The sequence below is a fragment of the Gopherus evgoodei genome, chromosome 15 (genome assembly GCF_007399415.2).
Source record: "Gopherus evgoodei ecotype Sinaloan lineage chromosome 15, rGopEvg1_v1.p, whole genome shotgun sequence".
In the NCBI taxonomy this organism is placed as follows: domain Eukaryota; kingdom Metazoa; phylum Chordata; order Testudines; family Testudinidae; genus Gopherus; species Gopherus evgoodei.
In genome coordinates, this window is record NC_044336.1 from 2909445 (window position 1) to 2930596 (window position 21152).

The window sequence follows — 21152 nt, forward strand, 5'->3', positions numbered from 1 at the left end:
TCATGGAACAGAGATCTGAGAGCGGGGTGTTTTCAGCCTTGATGACAAAGACCTAACAAGATTAAATGGCTGGACATGGAAGTTTGACAAATTCAGCCTCGAAACAAGATGCAATTTCCTAGCAGTGATTAAACATTGGAACAGCTTAGCAGGGGAGGTAGTGGGTTCACTGCCACTTGTAGTTTTTAAAATTAGATTAAATAACTTTGTGAAAGAGGGGCTTGAATCCAGCCTGAGGGAGAAATTTTACCACCTGGGTGGATGGCATTGGGCTGGATGGTCATGGTGGTCCCTGGTTCATGATAGTCTGTGAATTCATGAATCCTCCTTGTAGTGGGGTGATTGCTTGCTCCTGGGGAGGGCTGTGGCTGCGAGAAAGCAGCAGCAGCTGGGCCATGCCCCAATCAGGCTGAGGCTGGCTTAGGGCCCAGGTGGCCCTTATAAGAAGGCAGTGGGCCGGGAGCAAGCTGAGGAAGGAGATGGACCTAGCTGCCTGAGTGCTAAAGGGTATTGGAGTGAAGCAGGGCTGGGGAAACGCCAGAGGAGCTGGGGAGCTCTGGGCCAGTAACTCCTCAGGCTGCAGGGCCTTGTACAAGGCCCCTGGAGGTACTGGGTTGCAGGGAAAGGCAGCAAGTCAAAACTTCCCTTGCCTATGATGACCGGCTTACATAGACTGCAGTCGGGCCCAGTGAAAGGGGAGTAGATGGTGACTGGGAGTAGCCCAGAGGTTGAGGCAAGGTGGGGATAGAGCGTGGGGGTTCCCTGGGGAGGGGAGACCTAGATCTGTGGGGTATTGCCTGGAGGGGCAGCACCCCAGGTAAAAGGGCACCGGGATCCTGGGAGGGACACGGGGGCCAGTGGCAGGGGGACACTGGCCTGCAGAGGGCACTCTGTGCTGGAAAGAGCTAATTCCCAATGACCAGCAGGAGGTGCCGCAAGGTGAGTCTCTTACCCTCTGTTACGCTCCTGTTCATCCTCTTCCTTCATTGGACATGGAGAGAACAGGGAGCTCTACATTGCCCTGGACAAGATCAGGACTGTTGCAACTCTGCACTTTCATGATTATACTCAAATCTATGCTTCAGGGCTTCTGGAAGGCACCTGCAGGGGTCAAGAAGGAATTCATTTCCTCAATGCACAATTGGCCAGATCTATTCTGTTTTTTGTTTGTTTTCTTCTGCCTTCCTCTGAGGCATCAGCAATTGGCCACAGCTGGAGACAGGAAAGTATGTGGGGTGCATCAGCGCTCTGAAGTGGTTCAGAGAATCTTCCATCAAGAATCTTCCATCAAGATGCCTAGCTGGTGGCTCTTCTCGCATGCTCAGGGTCACAGGGATCACCAGATTTGAGTCAAGAAGGAATTTTCCCCAGGTCAGGTTGGCAGCCATCAGATTGTTTTTTTCTTTCTCTGAAGTATTGGGTGTAGTTTGCCTGCTGGGATCCTAGGAGTATATCTCACCTAATGAATCCCCTGCCATTGCAGTGGCCTCAGGTGGTGGGGGCACCTCAGTCTCTCCTGTTCTTTGACTGTGACTCACCTCAGTTTAGTTTCTTGAGGACTGAAATGCTTTAGTTATTGGGCTCAATACAGCAGTATCTGCGAGAAATGTAATGGCCTGTGCTATGCAGGCGGTCAGACTATCTGAGCTAGTGCAGTGACTCTTGATCTTTACAGAATACAGTTCCCCTTTCGAAAGTCTGACTTGTCTTGTGTACCCCAAGTTCCACCTCACTTAAACTATTTGCTTACAAAATCAGAGATAAAAATACAAAAGTGTCACGGGCACACTAGTACTGAAAAATTGCTTTCTTACTTAATTTTACCATATAATTATAAAATAAAACCATTGGAATATAAATATTGTACTTACATTTCAATGTATGGAATATAGAGCAATATAAACAAGTCATTGTTTGTATGAAATTTTAGATTATAGTGACCTCATTAGTGCTTTTTATGTAGCCTGTTGTAAAACTAGGCAAATTTCTAGAGAAGCTGACATACCCCCTGGAAGACCTCTATGTACCCTGGATTGAGAACCACTGATCTAATGGTCCCTTCTGGATTTAAACACTATGAAACTATGAAAAGTGTTTAAACAAACAAAAAATGGGGTTAAATAGAGCTAAAGTTTCAGATTTTGCTAAGTGCTGGCCTAGAATATCTCATCTTTGCAACAGCTGCTGCCCTTTTTTGGCAGTAGTAACTAGCAGAAAGAGAGGGAGTTTTGTGCTGTCCTAGAAGAAATGGTAACCAGCACTCATCCGTACAAGCAGTCCACTGAAAAGTGTTTTGTGATCAGTTTGTAACTAGGTCAAGTGAGAGGATTGTGTGGTTGCACTAGGCCTCGCAAGTGATTAAAAACATTAATTGTGATTAATCATACTGTTAATAATAGAATACCATTTATTTAAATATTTTTGATGTTTTCTACATTTTCAAATATACTGATTTCAATTACAACACAGAATACCAGGTTACAGTGCTCTCTTTACATTTTTTTTTATTACAAACGTTTGCACTGTATAAAAACAAAAGAAATAGTATTTTTCAATTCACATCCTACAAGTACTGTAGTGCAATCCCTTTATCGTGATTGTTGAACTTAAATATGTAGAATTATGTAAAAAAAACCCAAAAATCTGCATTCAAAAATAAAACAATGTCAAACTTGAGAGCTTACAAGTCCAATCAGTCCTACTTTTTATTCAGCCAATCGCTCAAACAAGTTTGTTTATATTTGCAGAAGATAATGCTCCTTGTTTCTTGTTTATCTCACCTGAAAGTGGGAACAGGGGTTTGCATGGCACTGTTGTAGCCGGTGTCACAAGGTATTTACATACTAGTTGCACTAAAGATTTATATATCCCTTCATACTTCAATCACCATTCCAGGGGACATGCATCCATGCTGATGATGGGTTCTGCTCAATAACGATCCAAAGCAGAGTGGACCGACAAATGTTCATTTTCATCATCTGAGTCAGAAGCCACCTGCAGAAGGTTGATTTTCTGTTTTGGTGGTACAGGTTCTGTAGTTTCTGCATCAGAATGTTGCTCTTTTAAGACTTCTGAAAGCATGTTCCACACCGTGTCCTGCTCAGATCATATCCCACATCATATTCTTAAACCTTGGGTTGACTGCTGTAGCTATCTTTAGAAATCTCACATTGGTACCTTCTTTGCATTTTGTCAAATTTGCAGTGAAAGTGTTCTTAAAACGAACAACATGTACTGGATCATCATCCGAGACTGCTATAACATGAAATATATGTCAGAATGTGGGTAAAATAGAGCAGGAGACATACAATTCTCCCTCAAGGAGTTCAGTCACAAAAAATAATGCATTAATTAAATTTAACGAGTCATCAGCATAGAAGCATGTCCTCTGGAACAATGGTCGAAGCATGAAGAGACATATAAATCCTTAGAGCATCTGGCATATAAGTATCTTGCGATGCTAGCTACAACAGTTCCATGCGAACACCTGTTCTCACTTTCAGGTGACAGTGTAATTAAGAAGTGGGCAGCATTATCAGGGCTGGCTTTAGGCGAATTAGCCCAATTTCCCTGAATCGGGCCCTGCGCCTAAGAGGGCCGCACGCTAGGGCCCTGTGCCTTAAGCACCTTTTAAATTTTTTTTGTTTATTTACCCAGCCGCAGTCCAGCTTTATGAAGGGCGGGGCATGATTTGAATGCTTGGCAGCAGTCCGTGGCTTCGGCGGCATTTTGGTGGTGCGGGGGTCCACTCCGGGGGTCTTTGGTGGCGGGGGGTCCTTTGGTGCTGCGGAAGACCCAGACTGGACCCCCTGCCACCGAAGCCCCAGACCACCACCAGGTATTCAAATTCGGCCCCGCCCTCCATAAAGCCGGCCCTGAGCATTATCCCCTGTAAATGTAAACAAACTTGTTTTTCTTAGCGATTGACTGAACAACAAGTAGGACTGAGTGGACCTGTAAGCACTAAAGTTTTACATTGTTTTGTTTTTGAGTGTAGTTATGTAACAAAAAAATCTACATTTGTAAGTTGCACTTTCATGATAAGAGATTGCACTACAGTACTTGTATAAAGTGAATTGAAAAATACTATTTTGTTTATCATTTTTACAGTTCAAATATTTCTAATAAAAATTACATAAATTGAGCGCTGTACACTTTGTATTCTGTCAAGTATCAGAGGGGTAGGTGTGTTAGTCTGGATCTGTAAAAGCAGCAAAGAATCCTGTTGCACCTTATAGACTAACAGACGTATTGGTGCATGAGCTTTCATGGGTGAACACCCACTTCGTCAGATGCACGCATGTATTCATCCACAAAAGTTCATGCTCCAATACATCTGTTAGTCTATAAGGTGCCACAGGACTCTTTGCTGCTTTTGTATTCTGTGTTGTAACTGCAATCAATATATTTGAAAATGTAGAAAAACATCCAAAAATATGTAATAAGTTTCAGTTGGTATTGTTTAACAGTGCAATTAATCATATTTTTTTTTAGTTAATCATGTGAGTTAACTGTGATTAAATCGACAGCCCTAGTTTGCACTAGTCATCCGGTTTACTCATAAAGGATAAATGGACACAAGTCAGATATTAGGAATGGCAATATACAAAAAGCTGTAGGAGAACACTTCAACCTCACTGGCCACACAATAGCAGATGTAAAGGTGGCCATCTTACAGCAAAAGAACTTCAGGACCAGACTTCAAAGAGAAACTGCTGAGTTTCAGTTCATTTACAAATTTGACACCATCAGCTCAGGATTAAACAAAGACTGTGAATGGCTAGCCAACTACAAAAGCAGTTTCTCCTCCCTGGGTGTTCACACCTCAACTGCTAGAAGAGGCCTCACCCTCCCTGACTGAACTAACCTCATTATCTCCAGATTGATTCTTGCCTGCATATTTATACCTGCTTCTGGCAATTTCCATTATATGCGTCTGAAGAAGTGGGTATTTACCCACGAAAGCTTATGCTCCACTATATCTGTTAGTCTTTAAGCTGCCACAGGACTCTTTGTTGCTGTTTAATCATGTCTGTAAAGGTGCATTCTGGGAACACTGGGCAGTATCCTTCCCTCATGCTCCAAGAACATACATGGCATCAAAAGTATATGGGACAAAGAACTCGGGGATGCTTATGGCATAGAGTTTGGAGGAAGGAGGACCAGCCAAACTGCAGAATGTCAGTGTGCTGAACCAGCTTATGGGCATATTGCTGTGTCAGCCCAGGCCTTGGGCCACAGTGACACATGGTCAGCTGCCTCATAAAGTACTCACCATGGCGGGTTTTAGAATCACCCACATCTCCTGTTAAAAACCGGTTCCCAAATCATATGGACACAAGACACAGTTAGAGCCAACAAAGCCAGCAGGCTATAGACTGGGTTCAAAGTGGGACTGAAACCAAGGTTTTCCTTTGGTAGCCTGTCTGTGAGTGATTATGGAGGGGGGAAGAGTCAAGGATGACACTGATGGGACACGAAGGAGGGGCCTTTAAGGGGAAATGAGGAGTGGTGTTTTTGCCAGACTGAGTGGACTACAGGGCATCCAAGAGAAGTGTCTGCCACACAAGAGTAAGAGGTCAGGAATAGAGAGGTAGATTTCTGAGGTTTTTTATGTGCAAGTATTTATAGATGGCTTAAGACTATATTGGAAAGTAAGGTAGGTGAAATGTGAACTGCTGTGGGCTTATGAAAAGTCAATCATTTCAGATATTTTATTACTGTCTTAGAATGAATTAATTATTACTCTAAGAGCAGAACCATATGATTTTGTATAGATGGATTTTCAGACGTTTTTGACAAAGTTTTATGATAGATTATTGTAAAACTGCTCTAAACAGATGATTTAGAACAGGTCAGTAGGGAGAGAGCAGAAGGTTGGAGTTAAAGGTGTATCTTCTTTGTGGAGATTGGGGAAGTGGAGTCCTCCAGGGTTCTGTATTGGGACCAGCATTTTAAAACTAGCTTAAATAATGGTTTAGATGAAGCTCTAGTTAAAGTACTCACCGTGATACAGACCCCAGTGCTGTAAATATTTATTCACATACTTAATTTTATGCAGATGAGTAGTGCCATTGGCTTCATTCAGACTACTCAGGGAGTAAAGTTAAGCATATGTATGCTTGCAGGATTAGGGCCTGCATTTGAAGATGATACTAAACGTTTTGGGGGGGTTAATGCATTATCAGTAACTCACTGAAGTTTAAAAGGGAGGTGTAACTGTAACCATAGCAATGATGCCCTCACTCGACACATGGCTACTGGGTGGTAAAGCCATTTAAATGCATTTTCAAACTTAGCTTTTGTACCACAGTCCCTATAGGAGAGACTTAGTGGATTGCTGCTAGCACATTGCTATCTTATCATTCAACATCAAAAGGCCTCCTTGTGTCTATCACTTTCTTCACAACAAAGCACCATGAGGAAACCACACAGTACAGTTTTCAGAGTAGCAGCTGTTTACCTTTAGTCCTTTTGGTACGATGTCCATCTGTTTGCATTTGGAAAGGAAGATGATGTCTGTCTGTATCTGTATGAGTTTTTTCATGGTACAGTGGGGTTCCACTGTTTGCTGCCTATACACAAACATGCCTGGCTCAGCTCCATACACACTGCGGCTCTGACTGGGTTCTGGCGGCTTCTAAAGCATGCTCACTGTGAGTGTCACTGGAGGGCTCACAAACTACCCTAGTCCTTTACAGTCCTGCTCAGAATGTTCCCCAAAACCTACCTGGGGGTCCCCGCTGGGTTTTCGGAGACTCATATGACCAGGCTCCATTTGATGCATGGGCGTCACAGGGGTGTGATATCCATTCGCTGTAAGGAACACACAGAGGAGGTTAGAAAGGCTGCTCTAGGCAGCAAATACTTAAATACAGACTTTCAATGGTTCTTGGTCACTTTATTTATCATAATGGTAAACTCACAGAACCCTATAACAGGATACTTCCCTTCCCTACGTGCCGTCTTACCCCAGAAGTGCCTGAACTGAACAGACCTCTAAACAGGCCTGGGCCTGACTTGACAGAATTGGACGGGACAATGCCAACCCAGAACCCATTAGTGCGTCTAGCCTCTGGGCCCAGGCCTCCTCTCATTGCTCCGGGGCAGGCTGAAGTCAGCAAAGCTAGACGGCTGTAGAAAGGATCTAAGGGAGACGCCCTAGAACTTGAATCAATTCTCAACAACCTACTTCGTCCCCCCATGTCGCAGATACTAGTTCCCCTTCTGTTCCACAAACCAGCACCCTGAAAACCAGAGGCAAAGGACAACAATCCAATGCTGATTACATTTTAAAACATTTGAAAGTCCATCCCCTGATTTTCTCAGGCCTGACTTGTGCTGCTTGGGGCTGGATACTGCATCTGCTCCTTGAAAAGCCGACCCTAAGAATAAAGCAGAAACCAGTCCTGACAATAAATTATGAGTGCAAAGGACTTCTGCACTCTCAGTTTTCAGGGGCTCATACATCCTGGATCATCCTTTTCAGAGCATTTAGCTTGGGTCCATGCCCAAATCTGAATGTCTCCCTAAGGGATGGATGTCTGCAGCTGCCTGTTGCATAGAGCTTGAGAAATGGGGATAGAGGACACTGATCCTGTCTCAAATGAGGGAAGAATCCATGTACATAGCCCTCAGCATCTGCTCCTGGCTCCACCACACTCCGGGATGATTGCTCCAGAAGATGTTTGTGGACAGTATCCATGTGGAGACAGCTGACATAGCTGTCCCAGTTGACAGGACTACTGACACACCAGTGGAGGAGGAGATGCCTCAGGGTGTATCTGACACACCAGTGGAGGAGGAGGCTCAGGGTGGACACAGCCAGCTGGTTACTTCTAGCAGCAGGCAGTGCTCCACCCCTGCTACAAACCCTCCTGCTGTGGTAAAAGATAACTGTTATGCTCTTCTTGATACAGGAGAGAAAGAATCACCCCCAACAGTTAAGGAGGGGAAGCCTCGTACCCCTAAGGCTGGGAGGTCTGCTGCCACCACTGATAAGAAACGTAGGGTAGTGGTGGTTGGAGACTCTCTGCTGAGGGGGAGGGAGACACCCATCTGTCGCCCTGACCATTCATGCCAGGAGGTATGCTGCCTGCTAGGGGCCCGTATCCGAGATGTTACAGAGGCATTATCGAGGATTATCCGGCCTTCTGACTACTACCCCATGCTACTCATCCATGTGGGCACACATGATACTGCGAGGTGTGACACTGAGCAGATCAAGAGTGACTACAGGGCTCTGGGAGTACGGGTTAAGGAGTTTGGAGCTCAGGTGGTTTTCTCTTCGATTCTTCCTGTTGAAGGTAGGGGCACAGGCAGAGACAGATGCATTGTGGAGGTGAATGCCTGGCTGCGAAGATGGTGTCACCAGGAGGGCTTTGGCTTCCTTGACCACAGGATGCTATTCGAGGAAGGACTGCTAGGCACAGATGGCGTTCACCTTTCGAAGAGGGGAAAGGCCTTATTTGCGCACAGACTGGCTAACCTAGTAAGGAGGGCTTTAAACTAGTTTCGATGGGGACAGGTGAGCAAACCCCACAGGTAAGTGGGGAACAAGACCTGGGAGATGGGTTGGAAACAGGAGGGAGCATGGGCTATAATGGCAGTGAGGAAGGAGGGTCAGGGCAAACCTGGGAGGCAAGATCAAACCAGTATCTTAGATGCCTATATACAAATGCAAGAAGTATGGGTAATAAGCATGAAGAACTGGAAGTGCTAATAAATAAATACAACTATGACATTGTTGGCATTACTGAAACTTGGTGGGATAATACACACGACTGGAATGTTGGTGTGGAAGGGTATAGTTTGCTCAGGAAGGATAGACAGGGGAAAAAGGGAGGAGGTGTTGCCTTATATATTAAAAATGTACACACTTGGACTGAGGTGGAGATGGACATAGGAGACGGAAGTGTTGAGAGTCTCTGGGTTAGGCTAAAAGGAGTAAAAAACACGGGTGATGTCGTGCTGGGAGTCTACTACAGGCCACCTAATCAGGAGGAAGAGGTGGATGAGGCTTTTTTCAAACAACTAACAAAATCATCCAAAGCCCAAGATTTGGTGGTGATGGGGGACTTCAACTATCCAGATATATGTTGGGAAAATAACACTGCGGGGCACAGACTCTCCAATAAGTTCCTGGGCTGCATTGCAGACAACTTTTTATTTCAGAAAGTTGAAAAAGCTACTAGGGGGGAAGCTGTTCTAGACTTGATTTTAACAAATAGGGAGGAACTTGTTGAGAATTTGAAAGTAGAAGGAAGCTTGGGTGAAAGTGATCATGAAATCATAGAGTTTGCAATTCTAAGGAAGGGTAGAAGGGAGTACAGCAGAATAGAGACAATGGATTTCAGGAAGGCGGATTTTGGTAAGCTCAGAGAGCTGATAGGCAAGGTCCCATGGGAATCAAGACTGAGGGGAAAAACAACTGAGGAGAGTTGGCAGTTTTTCAAAGGGACGCTATTAAGGGCCCAAAAGCAAGCTATTCCGATGATTAGGAAAGATAGAAAATGTGGCAAAAGACCACCTTGGTTTAACCACGAGATCTTGCGTGACCTACAAAATAAAAAGGCGTCATATAAAAAATGGAAACTAGGTCAGATTACAAAGGATGAATATAGGCAAATAACACAGGAATGCAGAGGCAAGATTAGAAAGGCAAAGGCACAAAATGAACTCAAACTAGCTATGGGAATAAAGGGAAACAAGAAGACTTTTTATCAATACATTAGAAGACCAAGGACAGGGTAGGCCCACTGCTCAGTGAGGAGGGGGAAACAGTGACGGGAGACTTGGAAATGGCAGAGATGCTTAAAGACTTCTTTGTTTCAGTCTTCACTGAGAAGTCTGAAGGAATGTCTAATATAGTGAATGCTTACGGGAAGAGGGTAGGTTTAGAAGATAAAATAAAAAAAGAGCAAGTAAAATATCACTTAGAAAAGTTAGATGCCTGCAAGTCACCAGGGCCTGATGAAATGCATCCTAGAATACTCAAGGAGTTAATAGAAGAGGTATCTGAGCCTCTAGCTATTATCTTTGGGAAATCATGGGAGACGGGGGATATTCCAGAAGACTGGAAGGGGGCAAATATAGTGCCCATCTATAAAAAAGGGAAATAAAAACAACCCAGGAAACTACAGACCACTTAGTTTAATTCTGTGCCAGGGAAGATAATGGAGCAGGTAATTAAAGAAATCATCTGCAAACACTTGGAAGGTGGTAAGGTGATAGGGAATAGCCAGCATGGATTTGTAAAGAACAAATCGTGTCAAACTAATCTGATAGCGTTCTTTGATAGGATAACGAGCCTTGTGGATAAGGGAGAAGCGGTCGATGTGATATACCTAGACTTTAGTAAGGCATTTGATATGGTCTCGCATGATATTCTTATAGATAAACTAGGAAAGTACAATTTAGATGGGGCTACTATAAGGTGGGTGCATAACTGGCTGGATAACCGTACTCAGAGAGTAGTTGTTAATGGATCCCAATCCTGCTGGAAAGGTATAACAAGTGGGGTTCCACAGGGGTCTGTTTTGGGACCAGTTCTGTTCAATATCTTCATCAACGATTTAGATGTTGGCATAGAAAGTACGCTTATTAAGTTTGCGGACGATACCAAACTGGGAGGGATTGCAACTGCTTTGGGGGACAGGGTCAAAATTCAAAATGATCTGGACAAATTGGAGAAATGGTCCGAGGTAAACAAGATGAAGTTCAATAAAGATAAATGCAAAGTGCTTCACTTAGGAAGGAACAATCAGTTTCACACATACAGAATGGGAAGAGACTGTCTAGGAAGGAGTATGGCAGAAAGAGATCTAGGGGTCATAGTAGACCACAAGCTTAATATGAGTCAACAGTGTGATACTGTTGCAAAAAAAGCAAACGTGATTCTGGGATGCATTAACAGGTGTGTTGTAAACAAGACATGAGAAGTCATTCTTCCGCTTTACTCTGCGCTGGTCAGGCCTCAGCTGGAGTATTGTGTCCATTCTGGGCACCGCATTTCAAGAAAGATGTGGAGAAATTGGAGAGGGTCCAGAGAAGAGCAACAAGAATGATTAAAGGTCTTGAGAACATGACCTATGAAAGAAGGCTGAAGGAATTGGGTTTGTTTAGTTTGGAAAAGAGAAGACTGAGAGGGGACATGATAGCAGTTTTCAGGTATCTAAAAGGGTGTCATCAGGAGGAGGGAGAAAACTTGTTCACCTTAGCCTCCAATGATAGAACAAGAAGCAATGGGCTTAAACTGCAGCAAGGGAGATTTAGGTTGGACATTAGGAAAAAGTTTCTAACTGTCAGGGTAGTTAAACACTGGAATAGATTACCTAGGGAAGTTGTGGAATCTCCATCTCTGGAGATATTTAAGAGTAGGTTAGATAAATGTCTATTAGGGATGGTCTAGACAGTATTTGGTCCTGCCATGAGGGCAGGGGACTGGACTCGATGACCTCTCGAGGTCCCTTCCAGTCCTAGAGTCTATGAATCTATGGCCTCGTCCAGACTAGGGGAGGAAAATCGATCTTAGATACGCAACTTCAGCTACGTGAATAATGTAGCTGAAGTCGAATATCTAAGATCGAATTACTCACCCGTCCAGACGGCGCAGGATCGATGTCCGCGGATCTCCATGTCGATTCCGGAACTCCGTTCGGGTTGATGGAGTTCCGGAATTGATGTAAGCGCGCTCGGGGATCAATATATCGCGTCTAGACTAGACGCGATATATCGATCCCCGAGCAATCGATTTTAACCCGCTGATATGGCGGGGTAGTCTGGACGTGGGCTATGAATCTATGAAACAGCCATTTCTACTGCTAATGGCTGTTCCCCTGGGCTGTGACTTACTGGAGGGCTCCTGGGAGACTGAATGTCAGGCAGGCAGCTGCAGGGCTATTAGAGCTCTGCCATTACTCTGTCAGGCTGATAGTATGAGCTGCCACGGAGCTGCAAGTGGCACCTAAACTGGCAATGTCTAAGGCCGTAGGAGTGAGGGAGGGGTGTTGGGAGAGAGAAACCTGCAGTGCTGTGTTGCTGTGCTCTTAGAAATGAGTCACTGTTTATATTCTGGGAGCACATGGAGTGAGGTCAGGACTCCTTTGTGCTGTGCACAGGACACAAAGGGAAGCAGACTGTCCCTGCCCCAAAGAGATTACAATCTGAATAGACCAGACAGGCAAACACAAAGAGGCAAGATCCTAGCCAGGTTGGAAAGAGGTACTTACGTTATAGTTATTGGATTTGTGCCTTTCATAGGAATCTTTAATTGCAAATTTTAAATGTTCTATAAATAGAGTCCTGCAAATCTGCAGGTATCCACTTTATATCTGTGGATATCCACAAACCATTACTACAGATAGCAGTGCGGATGCAGATACAGAGTAAAGTTCTGACACGGATCCTCCACCTGTCCTGGGTGGGCGGTGGACCGGGGGGCAGGAACACGGGCTGGAGGCTGCTCAGGCTCTGAGCTGCCCCCCGCCACCCAGAGCCAGGTCCAGGATTGCCACTCTGGCAACTGTGGGGAGCCTAGGTCTCTCCACGTGCCCTGAATGGGAGGGCTATGGGGCAGGGATGCTGGACAGAGGGGCAGGGACATTTGGCAGGGGCATGGGGGGCAGGGACACTTGGCAAGGGGCTGCTTGGGTCCCCCACCCAGGACAGGTGGAGGGTCCCCACAGTTGCCACCGTGGTTCTCCCCAACTGGGCTCCGGCACAGGCGATGCCTTGGAGCTTCAGCCTGGTCCTCAGTGTAGAACTCTCCAAATCTCTGGATGTGAATATCCACAGATAATTCTTGTGGTTAGCGGATTGGATGCGAATACATATTTCTGTATCCGCGCAGGGCTCTACCTATAAATCGCAGGCTGCAAATCTAGAAACAATTGGTCAAAAGACGAACAACTAACAAAGAGAGTCTTCTCTGAGAATAAGATACCTCCCCTTGTGAAAAACACAAGGTTGGCATACACGTGTACTTTGTTTTTAAAAAACCCAAACAAGTTATAAAGAGATTTGGTTTATTCAGGATATTACAAAGACGAGTGATGCTTAAGATGTGTTACCAGAGTCATAAACAAAGCCATAAAAGCACCCTATTCACCCTTCCTCTTCGCAAAGAGAAAAACCTTTAGTTTTAAACCCACACAAAGAATTCTAGAAATATCCTCACTGAAACTGATTTATTTTATATGTTTTCTAAAGCCTTCATTCTTCAAACTTTAGGAACATTTATGGTTGGGAAATGTTTTACAGAAGACTGATTACTACTAACTCATGTTTTCTCTTGAAGACGAACCTTTGAATTGTCTTTCAAATATCTAAGATGATATAAGCTTTGTTTGAGATGTTTATTTGCAAATGTTTTGTATTTAAATTTAATCAATCCATACAATAACTGCTCAATACCATTGTTATATGAATAATGAGATGTTTTCTGTACAAATATGAAATCAAATGACCTTGCTAGAACTGAGAACTACTATAAGAAGCCACTTGGGTATAGAATTATTTATATTCATTGGGAAATTAATTAGTTATCTGCCAGGGCTTAAGCAGCTCCTTATCAAATTCAGGAAGACAAGAAGAACTTCTCCACGGACAGTTAAGAAGAAAAGACAGTGTTTTATTTGATCACCATTTAAGTTTAAAGACTCTCTTTAAGAATAATTTGTATTTAAAATGATGTTAAGGGCTGAAATATAGGAAATAGCAATGTTTGTATTCATTTGAAACAGAATTTAAACTCCTGTTAAAACCTGATGGAACGAATGGGATAGCTCAGAAAATGGAACGAATAAAAGAGTTACAGCCCTGCTGCACATGCATACCTAGAATGGAAGACACGATCAAAATCAGCCCATGAAGGTGCTGAGCCAATGAAAGGTGACAGTGGCTGGTACTTGACTCCAGTCAAGCCCTTGAAAGAGATGTGCTGTCCAGCTCCAGTCAGATCATGTAAAGAGAGGAGTATAATTCCTCTGAAGTGAGAGACTCCCTCTCTGATTATGGTTTTATGCTCTTACACACACTTACACTCTGATGCTTCCACACTTACACTCTCTTGAGCTTTTATGTTCATTCTCACACAAACTCAGCCTGTTAATGTATTCTCATCAAACCTCCAAGCCAACACCTCAAGAAGCAAACAAAGAGCAGCAAGACAACCAAGAAGAACAAAGAAGCTACAACACAGCACCAAGAAGTAACTTTCAGTCCAGCACGGCTTCTGCACACGGTGATATCTCAGAGACCTCGGCACTATTGGTGAAATGGAGTTTGCAAAAGCACTGCCAAGGGTTTAGATTTAAATGTTCTTGCAATAATTCTAATGGGATATGGAAATACTATGGTAATTTAGGGTACTAAAAGCTTCTCCTGTTAAACAACAGATTGTCCAGAACACATGCACCAGGAGAGAAGACAGCAGTTAACCTTCATAAACAGATTTAATTGAAAATTTAAAGTTCTTAATATTTATTAATTTGCCTGTCTCCACACTGCTCCTTGAATTGGTTCTTTTATTAACTTTGTCCAATTTCATAGGACTTAGTTGAGGTCACTCACCTCTGCCTATTTATCGACTGTTTAGATTATCCATGATAAACCAAACAGGATTCACTGACCCTTAGACAAAGCCCCTGTGCCCACCTCTGAATCAGGACTCATTGCTGAGCTGGGGAATAATGCACTCTGGTCCTAACTTACACAGAGGAGAGCATCCCAGAGACCAGGCCACTCTTCAAGGTGTAATCTCTGAGGACAGCTCTCCAAGAGAGACACAAGAGGAATGTGTAACTGAAGGAATCTTTGTTTTCTGGTTGCTTGTGTTCTGTCTGGGTTGAGGTTTGTTTATCTGTTTCTTTCTTTCCTTTCCTTACTTACAGGAGGCTGGCAATTAATCCTGTGGGAGTATATTGCTTGTCTTTCATTACACAGTACCTCCCCTAATGCCTGCGAAGAACCCCAATGTGCCTACAGTACAGGGCATCACATCCTTGAGTGGGCATTGAGATAGCCAATCAGATCCATCTCCTACCATTTCTTGTTTATCTGCACTCCACATTTTTAGTATTTTAAGGGATAAAATTACTTGGTGCTCAAGAACTTACAACACCCCTTCTTCCCCCACCGTCTCTGCCCCAGTGGAGTTCTGCTGCTGGCTGCTTTCTACCCACCCCTCTCAGGAGTAAGGTGCTTGTGGCTAGTTCCTGCCCGAAAGCTGGATCCCCAGCTACTCCTCTCCCTCCGCTCTCTCTCCCAGTCATGGGCTGCACTCCCTGAAGAGTGAACCCTGGTATAAGGCAGGGGAGGTGCTACAGCTGAGCCTGTCCCCCGCGTATAGGGGACAAATTGAGTCACCTGCATTCCCACGAAGAACGCAGAATTTGAAACCTTTGCAAACTAGCCCTGCTTGCTCTGAGCCTAAGGGTGGGTGGGTCTGGGTGGGAGGTATGGCTCTACAGATCCCCTGCCTGTGTTGGTGACTGCCAGGGAAGTCTCCCCTCCCTTCGGCTGATGGGACTGCAACCAGCTAATGAGCAACTGGTCAGTCAGCATGGGCTGCAGACAGTGCAGTACTGACAGGGGCTGGGGCTCACGGCCAAGGTGCCAGGAAATGGGCACTGGAAGTGCAGCCTTCCGAACTAAATGAGCCCATTCTGGTGGCTGGCTGGGTGGGGCTCTACTGAGTGAGCGTCATAGAAGATTAGGGTTGGAAGAGACCTCAGGAGATCATCTAGTCCAAACCCCTGCTCAAAACAGGACCACCCCCAAATAAATCAACCCAACCAGGGCTTTGTCAAGCCAGGCCTTAAAAACCGCTAAGGATGGAGATTCCACTACCTCCCTAGGTAACCCATTCCAGTGCTTCACCACCCTCCTAGTGAAATAATTTTTTCCTAATATCCAAGCTAGACCTCCCCACTGCAACTTGAGACCATTGCTTCTTGTTCTGTCATCTTCCACCACTGAGAACAGCCTAGCTCCCTGCTCTTTGGAACCCCCCTTCAGATAGTTGAAAGCAGCTATCAAATCCCCCCTCACTTTTCTCTTCTGCAGACTAAATAATCCCAGTTCCCTCAGCCTCTCCTCATAAATCATGTGCTCCAGCCCCCTAATCATTTTTGTTGCCCTCCACTGGACTCTTTCCAATTTGTCCACATTCTTCCTGTAGTGGGGAAACCAAAAACTGGACACAATACTCCAGATGTGGCCTCACCAGTGCTGAATAAACATCTGACCTGCAGCTTCAAACTTTCCCCCGCCCTGGAGCGATGTGGCCTGCATGGACACTCACATAACAGAATCTACGGGCAAAGTGAAGGCCGGATCTTCAACTGGGATACATTGGTATCGCTCCATTGGACTCAATGGACCAGATCCCCAGCTGGTGTAGATCTGTAGAAAGGGATCCTTGGATGTACAAATGGGGGAATCTCGAGCAGAAATAGATTGGCTGTGTTACCTCTGAATTTGGCACTGGTGCAGGAATCCTGGGTCCAGTTTTGGAGCCCACAATTGAAGAAGTAGGTTGATAAATTGGATAATGTTCAGATTAGAGCCATAGGAATGATTAAATGATTGGAAAACATGTCTTAGAGTGACACGCTCCAGGACATTAATCTATTTAGTTTAACAAAGAGAAGAGTAAAGAGGGACTTGATTACGGTCTATAATGGGGAACAAAATTTTGATAATGAGCTCTTCAATCTAGCAGAGAAAAATATAACATGATCCAATGGCTCTGTCTGTTTTCAGCCCCTCCTCAGAGCTGTGTGCGCTTCAGTTGGTTCCTGATATGGGAAGGGATTGTGGGGCTCCCCTTTCTGCTCAGCAGAGTCACAGCTACCCCAAGCATAGCACTGCCCCAGGCCCACCATCTGCCCAGACCCCCTGTCTACTCTTCAGCAGCCCCTACACAAGGGGACTGTGAATGGGAGCTCTGGGAACCAGACCGCTTGCTGCTGTAACTTACCCTTCCCTGCGGTGGTAGGGCTACGTGTGGGCCTGCCTCCTCTAACAGGGCACTGCCTGGCCGCTGCAGGGACTCCCCACACTGCCCCCAGGAGTTCCCCACTTTGCACTGTCAGCCTTCTTCACTGTGAAGCGGTGGGAGCCAGGCCCAGAGGAAAGGTACTTCTCTCTTCCCCTTCCCTGTGTGCACTGCTCTCCTCTCCTTCCCAATGCAACTTTCCCTTTGACACTCTCCTCCCGCATGCAGCACTCCCTTCCTTTGACACTCCCCTCCCTCCTCCCCTCCCCCCCCCATGCAGCACTCCCTTCCCTTTAACACTCCCCTCCCTCCTTTCCTCTCCTCCCCAATGCAGCACTCTCTTCCCATTGACACTCCCCTCTCTGCTCTCCTCCCCCATGCAGAATTCCCTTCCCGTTGACACTCCCCTCCCCCTCTCCTCCCCCATGCAGCATTCCCATCCCTTTAACACTCTCCTCCCTCCTCTCCCCCCATGCTGCACTCCCTTCTCATTGACACTCCTCTCCTCCCCCATGCAGCACTCCCTTCCCTTTAACACTCCCCTCCCTCCTTTCCTCTCCTCCCCAATGCAGCACTCCCTTCTGCTTTCTTTAAAGCTCCTCTGGGCAGTGCTCCCCTTTCCTCCCCTCCCCTACACTGCACTCTCTTCCCCTCCCCCATGCAGCATTCCCCTCCACACATGCTGTAGCTGACAGAGGCCTTGTCACCAGGACATGGGCTGTTGCCCAGCGGCATTTGCTGAGCTGTGAGCTTGTCCTGGGCTTCCCCAAGCAGGGCACACACTTTGGCTCTCACACTGCTGTGTGGCTCCTTGGCATGGTCAATGAGCTGGGCTAAGGTCTTTCCCCCTTGCAGGTGCAAGGTCGACAGACCTCGATTTGTGGCGGCTGGGATCAAACCTGGGCCCTTTGGAGCTTAATGTGTGAGCCTCTACTGCCTGAGCCATAAGACACGTGTCTCTCAGCCAAGGCTGTAGCACCAATCCCTAGCTAGTCTAGATGTCACTAGAGGAAGACACAGCGCCACATCCAGCAGGCCTGGGTTACCCAGGCTGCATCCTGTGTGGGGATTTTGCCTACCCTGTCTCCCTCCTGCACCCCTGGGGGGTCTGCCCTGCCCCTGGGGCAGCAGCTGTAGCTGAGCTGGCTTTCTGCAGGGGGCAGAGCCACATCAGCTGTAGCTCAGGGCTGGGGAGATGATAATGGTGAGAGAGGCACCAGCCACTGCCCTGGAGCCCGCCAGTCATGCCTGAGCTGGGAAGAGCCTGTCAGGCCAGAGCACGGGGGACGCTGAGCTCCTTTCCCAGTTGGAAATGCCTCACCCTCCTGGCTGCCTGGGCAAAACTCCAGGGCAGGCTTAGCCGAGGAAACAGTACCTGCAGGCACAGCACTCTTCTGGCTCCCGAGGCTCCTGGGGGTCCCAGGCACGCTGCTCGGCCGCTCCCACGTGGTTTCTGTTCAAAGAGAACAGCACAGTGAGTGCACCAGGGCTCTACAAGCTTGGCACAATGCCATGGGCCACAGTCACAGAATGAATGGGTCACCCACTGCCAGCTCCCTGTTCGGCCTGTGCAGAGCTACCCACTGCCCGATGCTTCCGCCCACCCTCTCACAGCGATCCCACCCCATCTTCCATCTGTGCAACTCTCCTTGCCGGCTAACCTGGCTCCCCCATCCTGCCCACTTCATTAGCCATTTTTCCATGCATCATAGGGTGTGCCACCTTGCATAAACACAAGCCCTAGCTAATGTGCTGTTCTCACCAAAGTGCACCTGGCTTTAGCAAAGTATTTAATTAGCCTACAAGGACTTCTTTTCCTGACCTGCAGATTACAGTGATCTCAGCCCAAGAAGCCCTGGACATGCTCAACTGAGACATAATGACACTGACTTGTGTGCAACAGAATGTAGTGAGAAGAGCATGGAATGGATTTATATATAAAATTCTGTGGAAATTTTGTTTAGTGACATTTTTGACTCTGTCTGCATGCTTAAACAGCACATCTAGCGACTTTTCAGGGTTTGTCTGGCGACTTCCTGCTATGTGGAGTTGGCAACACTGAATTACTGTATAGAGGGGAGCCCTAGCTAGGGTCTCTGTCCTGCCCCTCTCTGACAGTGATTTCAAGGAGCCAGGATTGTGACTGGTGGCAGTGGCTTCATGGAATCCATGGTCCCTTATCTTCATGAGTGTTTGCTAGGTGAGCAGCTGACTGTGGGATTCAGCAAACTCTGACTGCTGAGGGTCTGTGCAGGAGGAGCCTGGAGAGAGGACAGAAAACCTCAGGCAGGAGATGTGGCTATGGCACAAAGGCCTTTTACCAGCAGCTCCCCCTGGGTCACATAAACAATGCAGTGAGGCTGTACAGCCATTATGGGGGATGGAATCCCCAGGCTCGGGAGCTCCTCCAGACTGCATGGATTTAGGTGCGGAGGTGGCCCAAGAGAAGCAGTGGCTGCCACGCAGAGTCAGAGGCCAGGAGCATGTTTCTGGTACAACTGTACTGCTATATTCTACTGGCAAAGCACTCCTAGTGCGGACACAGCCCGGCTGGCAAAGCTGTGCTCTGCACCGGGGTACGTGACTCCAGCCCCCCGAGTGAAATAAGCTGTACGGATCAGTGTTGTCTGTAGAACAGCAGCTACACTAGCGGCTTTTGCTGGCACAGCTCTATCCATTACAAATCAGACCCTTCACCATCACAGCTATGCCAGCAAAAGGTTGTAGTGTAGACCTGGCCTCAGATCAGCAACCCAAAAAGGTGGCCCTGCCCAGAGGCAAACAAGGAAGGTGGCACCATTCACTGCAGGCAGAGCAGGTTACAACTCATACTACAAGACAGTACCAGCCTCAAAGTCAAAGCCATCTTAATACATGTCAGTCACCTTGTGGAACAGAGTTATGGGATGCATGGCTCTGCTGCTGCTGCCTCTTCAGCTTCAGTTCCAAGGAGAAGCACAAAGCACAGGAACATATAACTAGCTCAGCTAGGAAAGTGTGCGCAGGAAGATAACCTGTGACTCAGAGCATACAAAGGTGGGCCAGACCTTCCTGTCACATTCCTAGCCTCATTGATTCCAGGATACCCCCACCAACAGTGATTTCTGGGATTGCTGGGGAGGGGCCTAAAGCTGAGAGGAAACACATATGCACACGATTCACTTGTGCTTCTTTGACCACATGAGGGAGCCTATTTTTTCCCCCATTGCAAACCCCATAGAGATAAAGACTCAAAGGAACTAAATGGCCCAAACAAAGGGAAATAATCATAAGAGACAACCATGAAAACATGGATGGGGTGTAAACAGCCCCAATGTCACCTGCCTGAGCAGAAACAAGAGCTGTAAAAGGTGGGAACTGCCTCAGCCATCTCAGTCAGGGCTCTTGGACTCTGAGTCCATGAGCATGGAGTTAGGTGTTTTACTAAGATGCTATACAATTCCATATTTTGCTGCAGCTGGAAGCTTGATGTTTGCAGTCTTTCTGCTCTACCAGGAATTGCCTCTTGAGCTGCAGCTTTCTGCAGACGACTCTCATGGGAGTTGTACTCAGCATTCCTCAGTCAGAGATGCCATCACCACAGTGGTAAGTGGGTACGGAGTGGCTAAAGGAGCCTGAAGATGTTGCATGAGGGAATATATCTTGCTGGACCAGGCCACAAGCGACCTGACCAGGGAAACAATTCTGAACACAAGCGACGTGACCTGAGTGAATGAGAAATGAGAAGTGAGCCAAGTGTCCAGGGCACAGAAAAGGACCAGAAGGTGATAGCCATCGGGCACGGTACAGAGAGGGCAACAGGAACTCTGCCATCCATGCTTTGGGGTTGATGCAGTACAACCCTGAGCATCTCCTGCAGAGTGTCAACAACTGGCAGAGAGTAAATAGATGACAGAGGTTTCGATACATGGCACTAATCAGTCCAGGCTAGGGACTGAGTTAGCCAAAGCAAAGAGCTTTCATTAGTCTCAGCTGTATAGAACCCAAAAAGCAGGGCAGCCGAAGGCTAAATCCCAATGCATTACAGCTGCTCCCCCTCTCACATACACAGAGAGGTGGCTCACACCAGACACAAGCCAGACCAAGCATTTCTGAGGCCTGGAATACATAGGATGTAACTGCAGTGAGTGGGTTTCCTGCAGGAAGGGCGGCC

The 21152-nt window shown here is 46.5% G+C and overlaps 1 protein-coding gene across 2 annotated transcripts in view; it reads right to left on the bottom strand.

Moving 5' to 3' along the window:
- Positions 1-21152, bottom strand: part of GAS7 (growth arrest specific 7) — a 112082-nt gene that overhangs the window by 67626 nt on the left and 23304 nt on the right. For both annotated transcript variants that reach the window (XM_030534848.1, XM_030534847.1), the window contains exons 2-3: positions 18375-18452; positions 6731-6816 (exon numbers count right to left, since the gene is read on the bottom strand). In XM_030534848.1, coding sequence (XP_030390708.1) covers positions 6731-6787 — 57 coding nt within the window. In that variant the 5' untranslated portion in view covers positions 6788-6816; positions 18375-18452. The remainder of the gene's footprint in view (positions 1-6730; positions 6817-18374; positions 18453-21152) is intronic.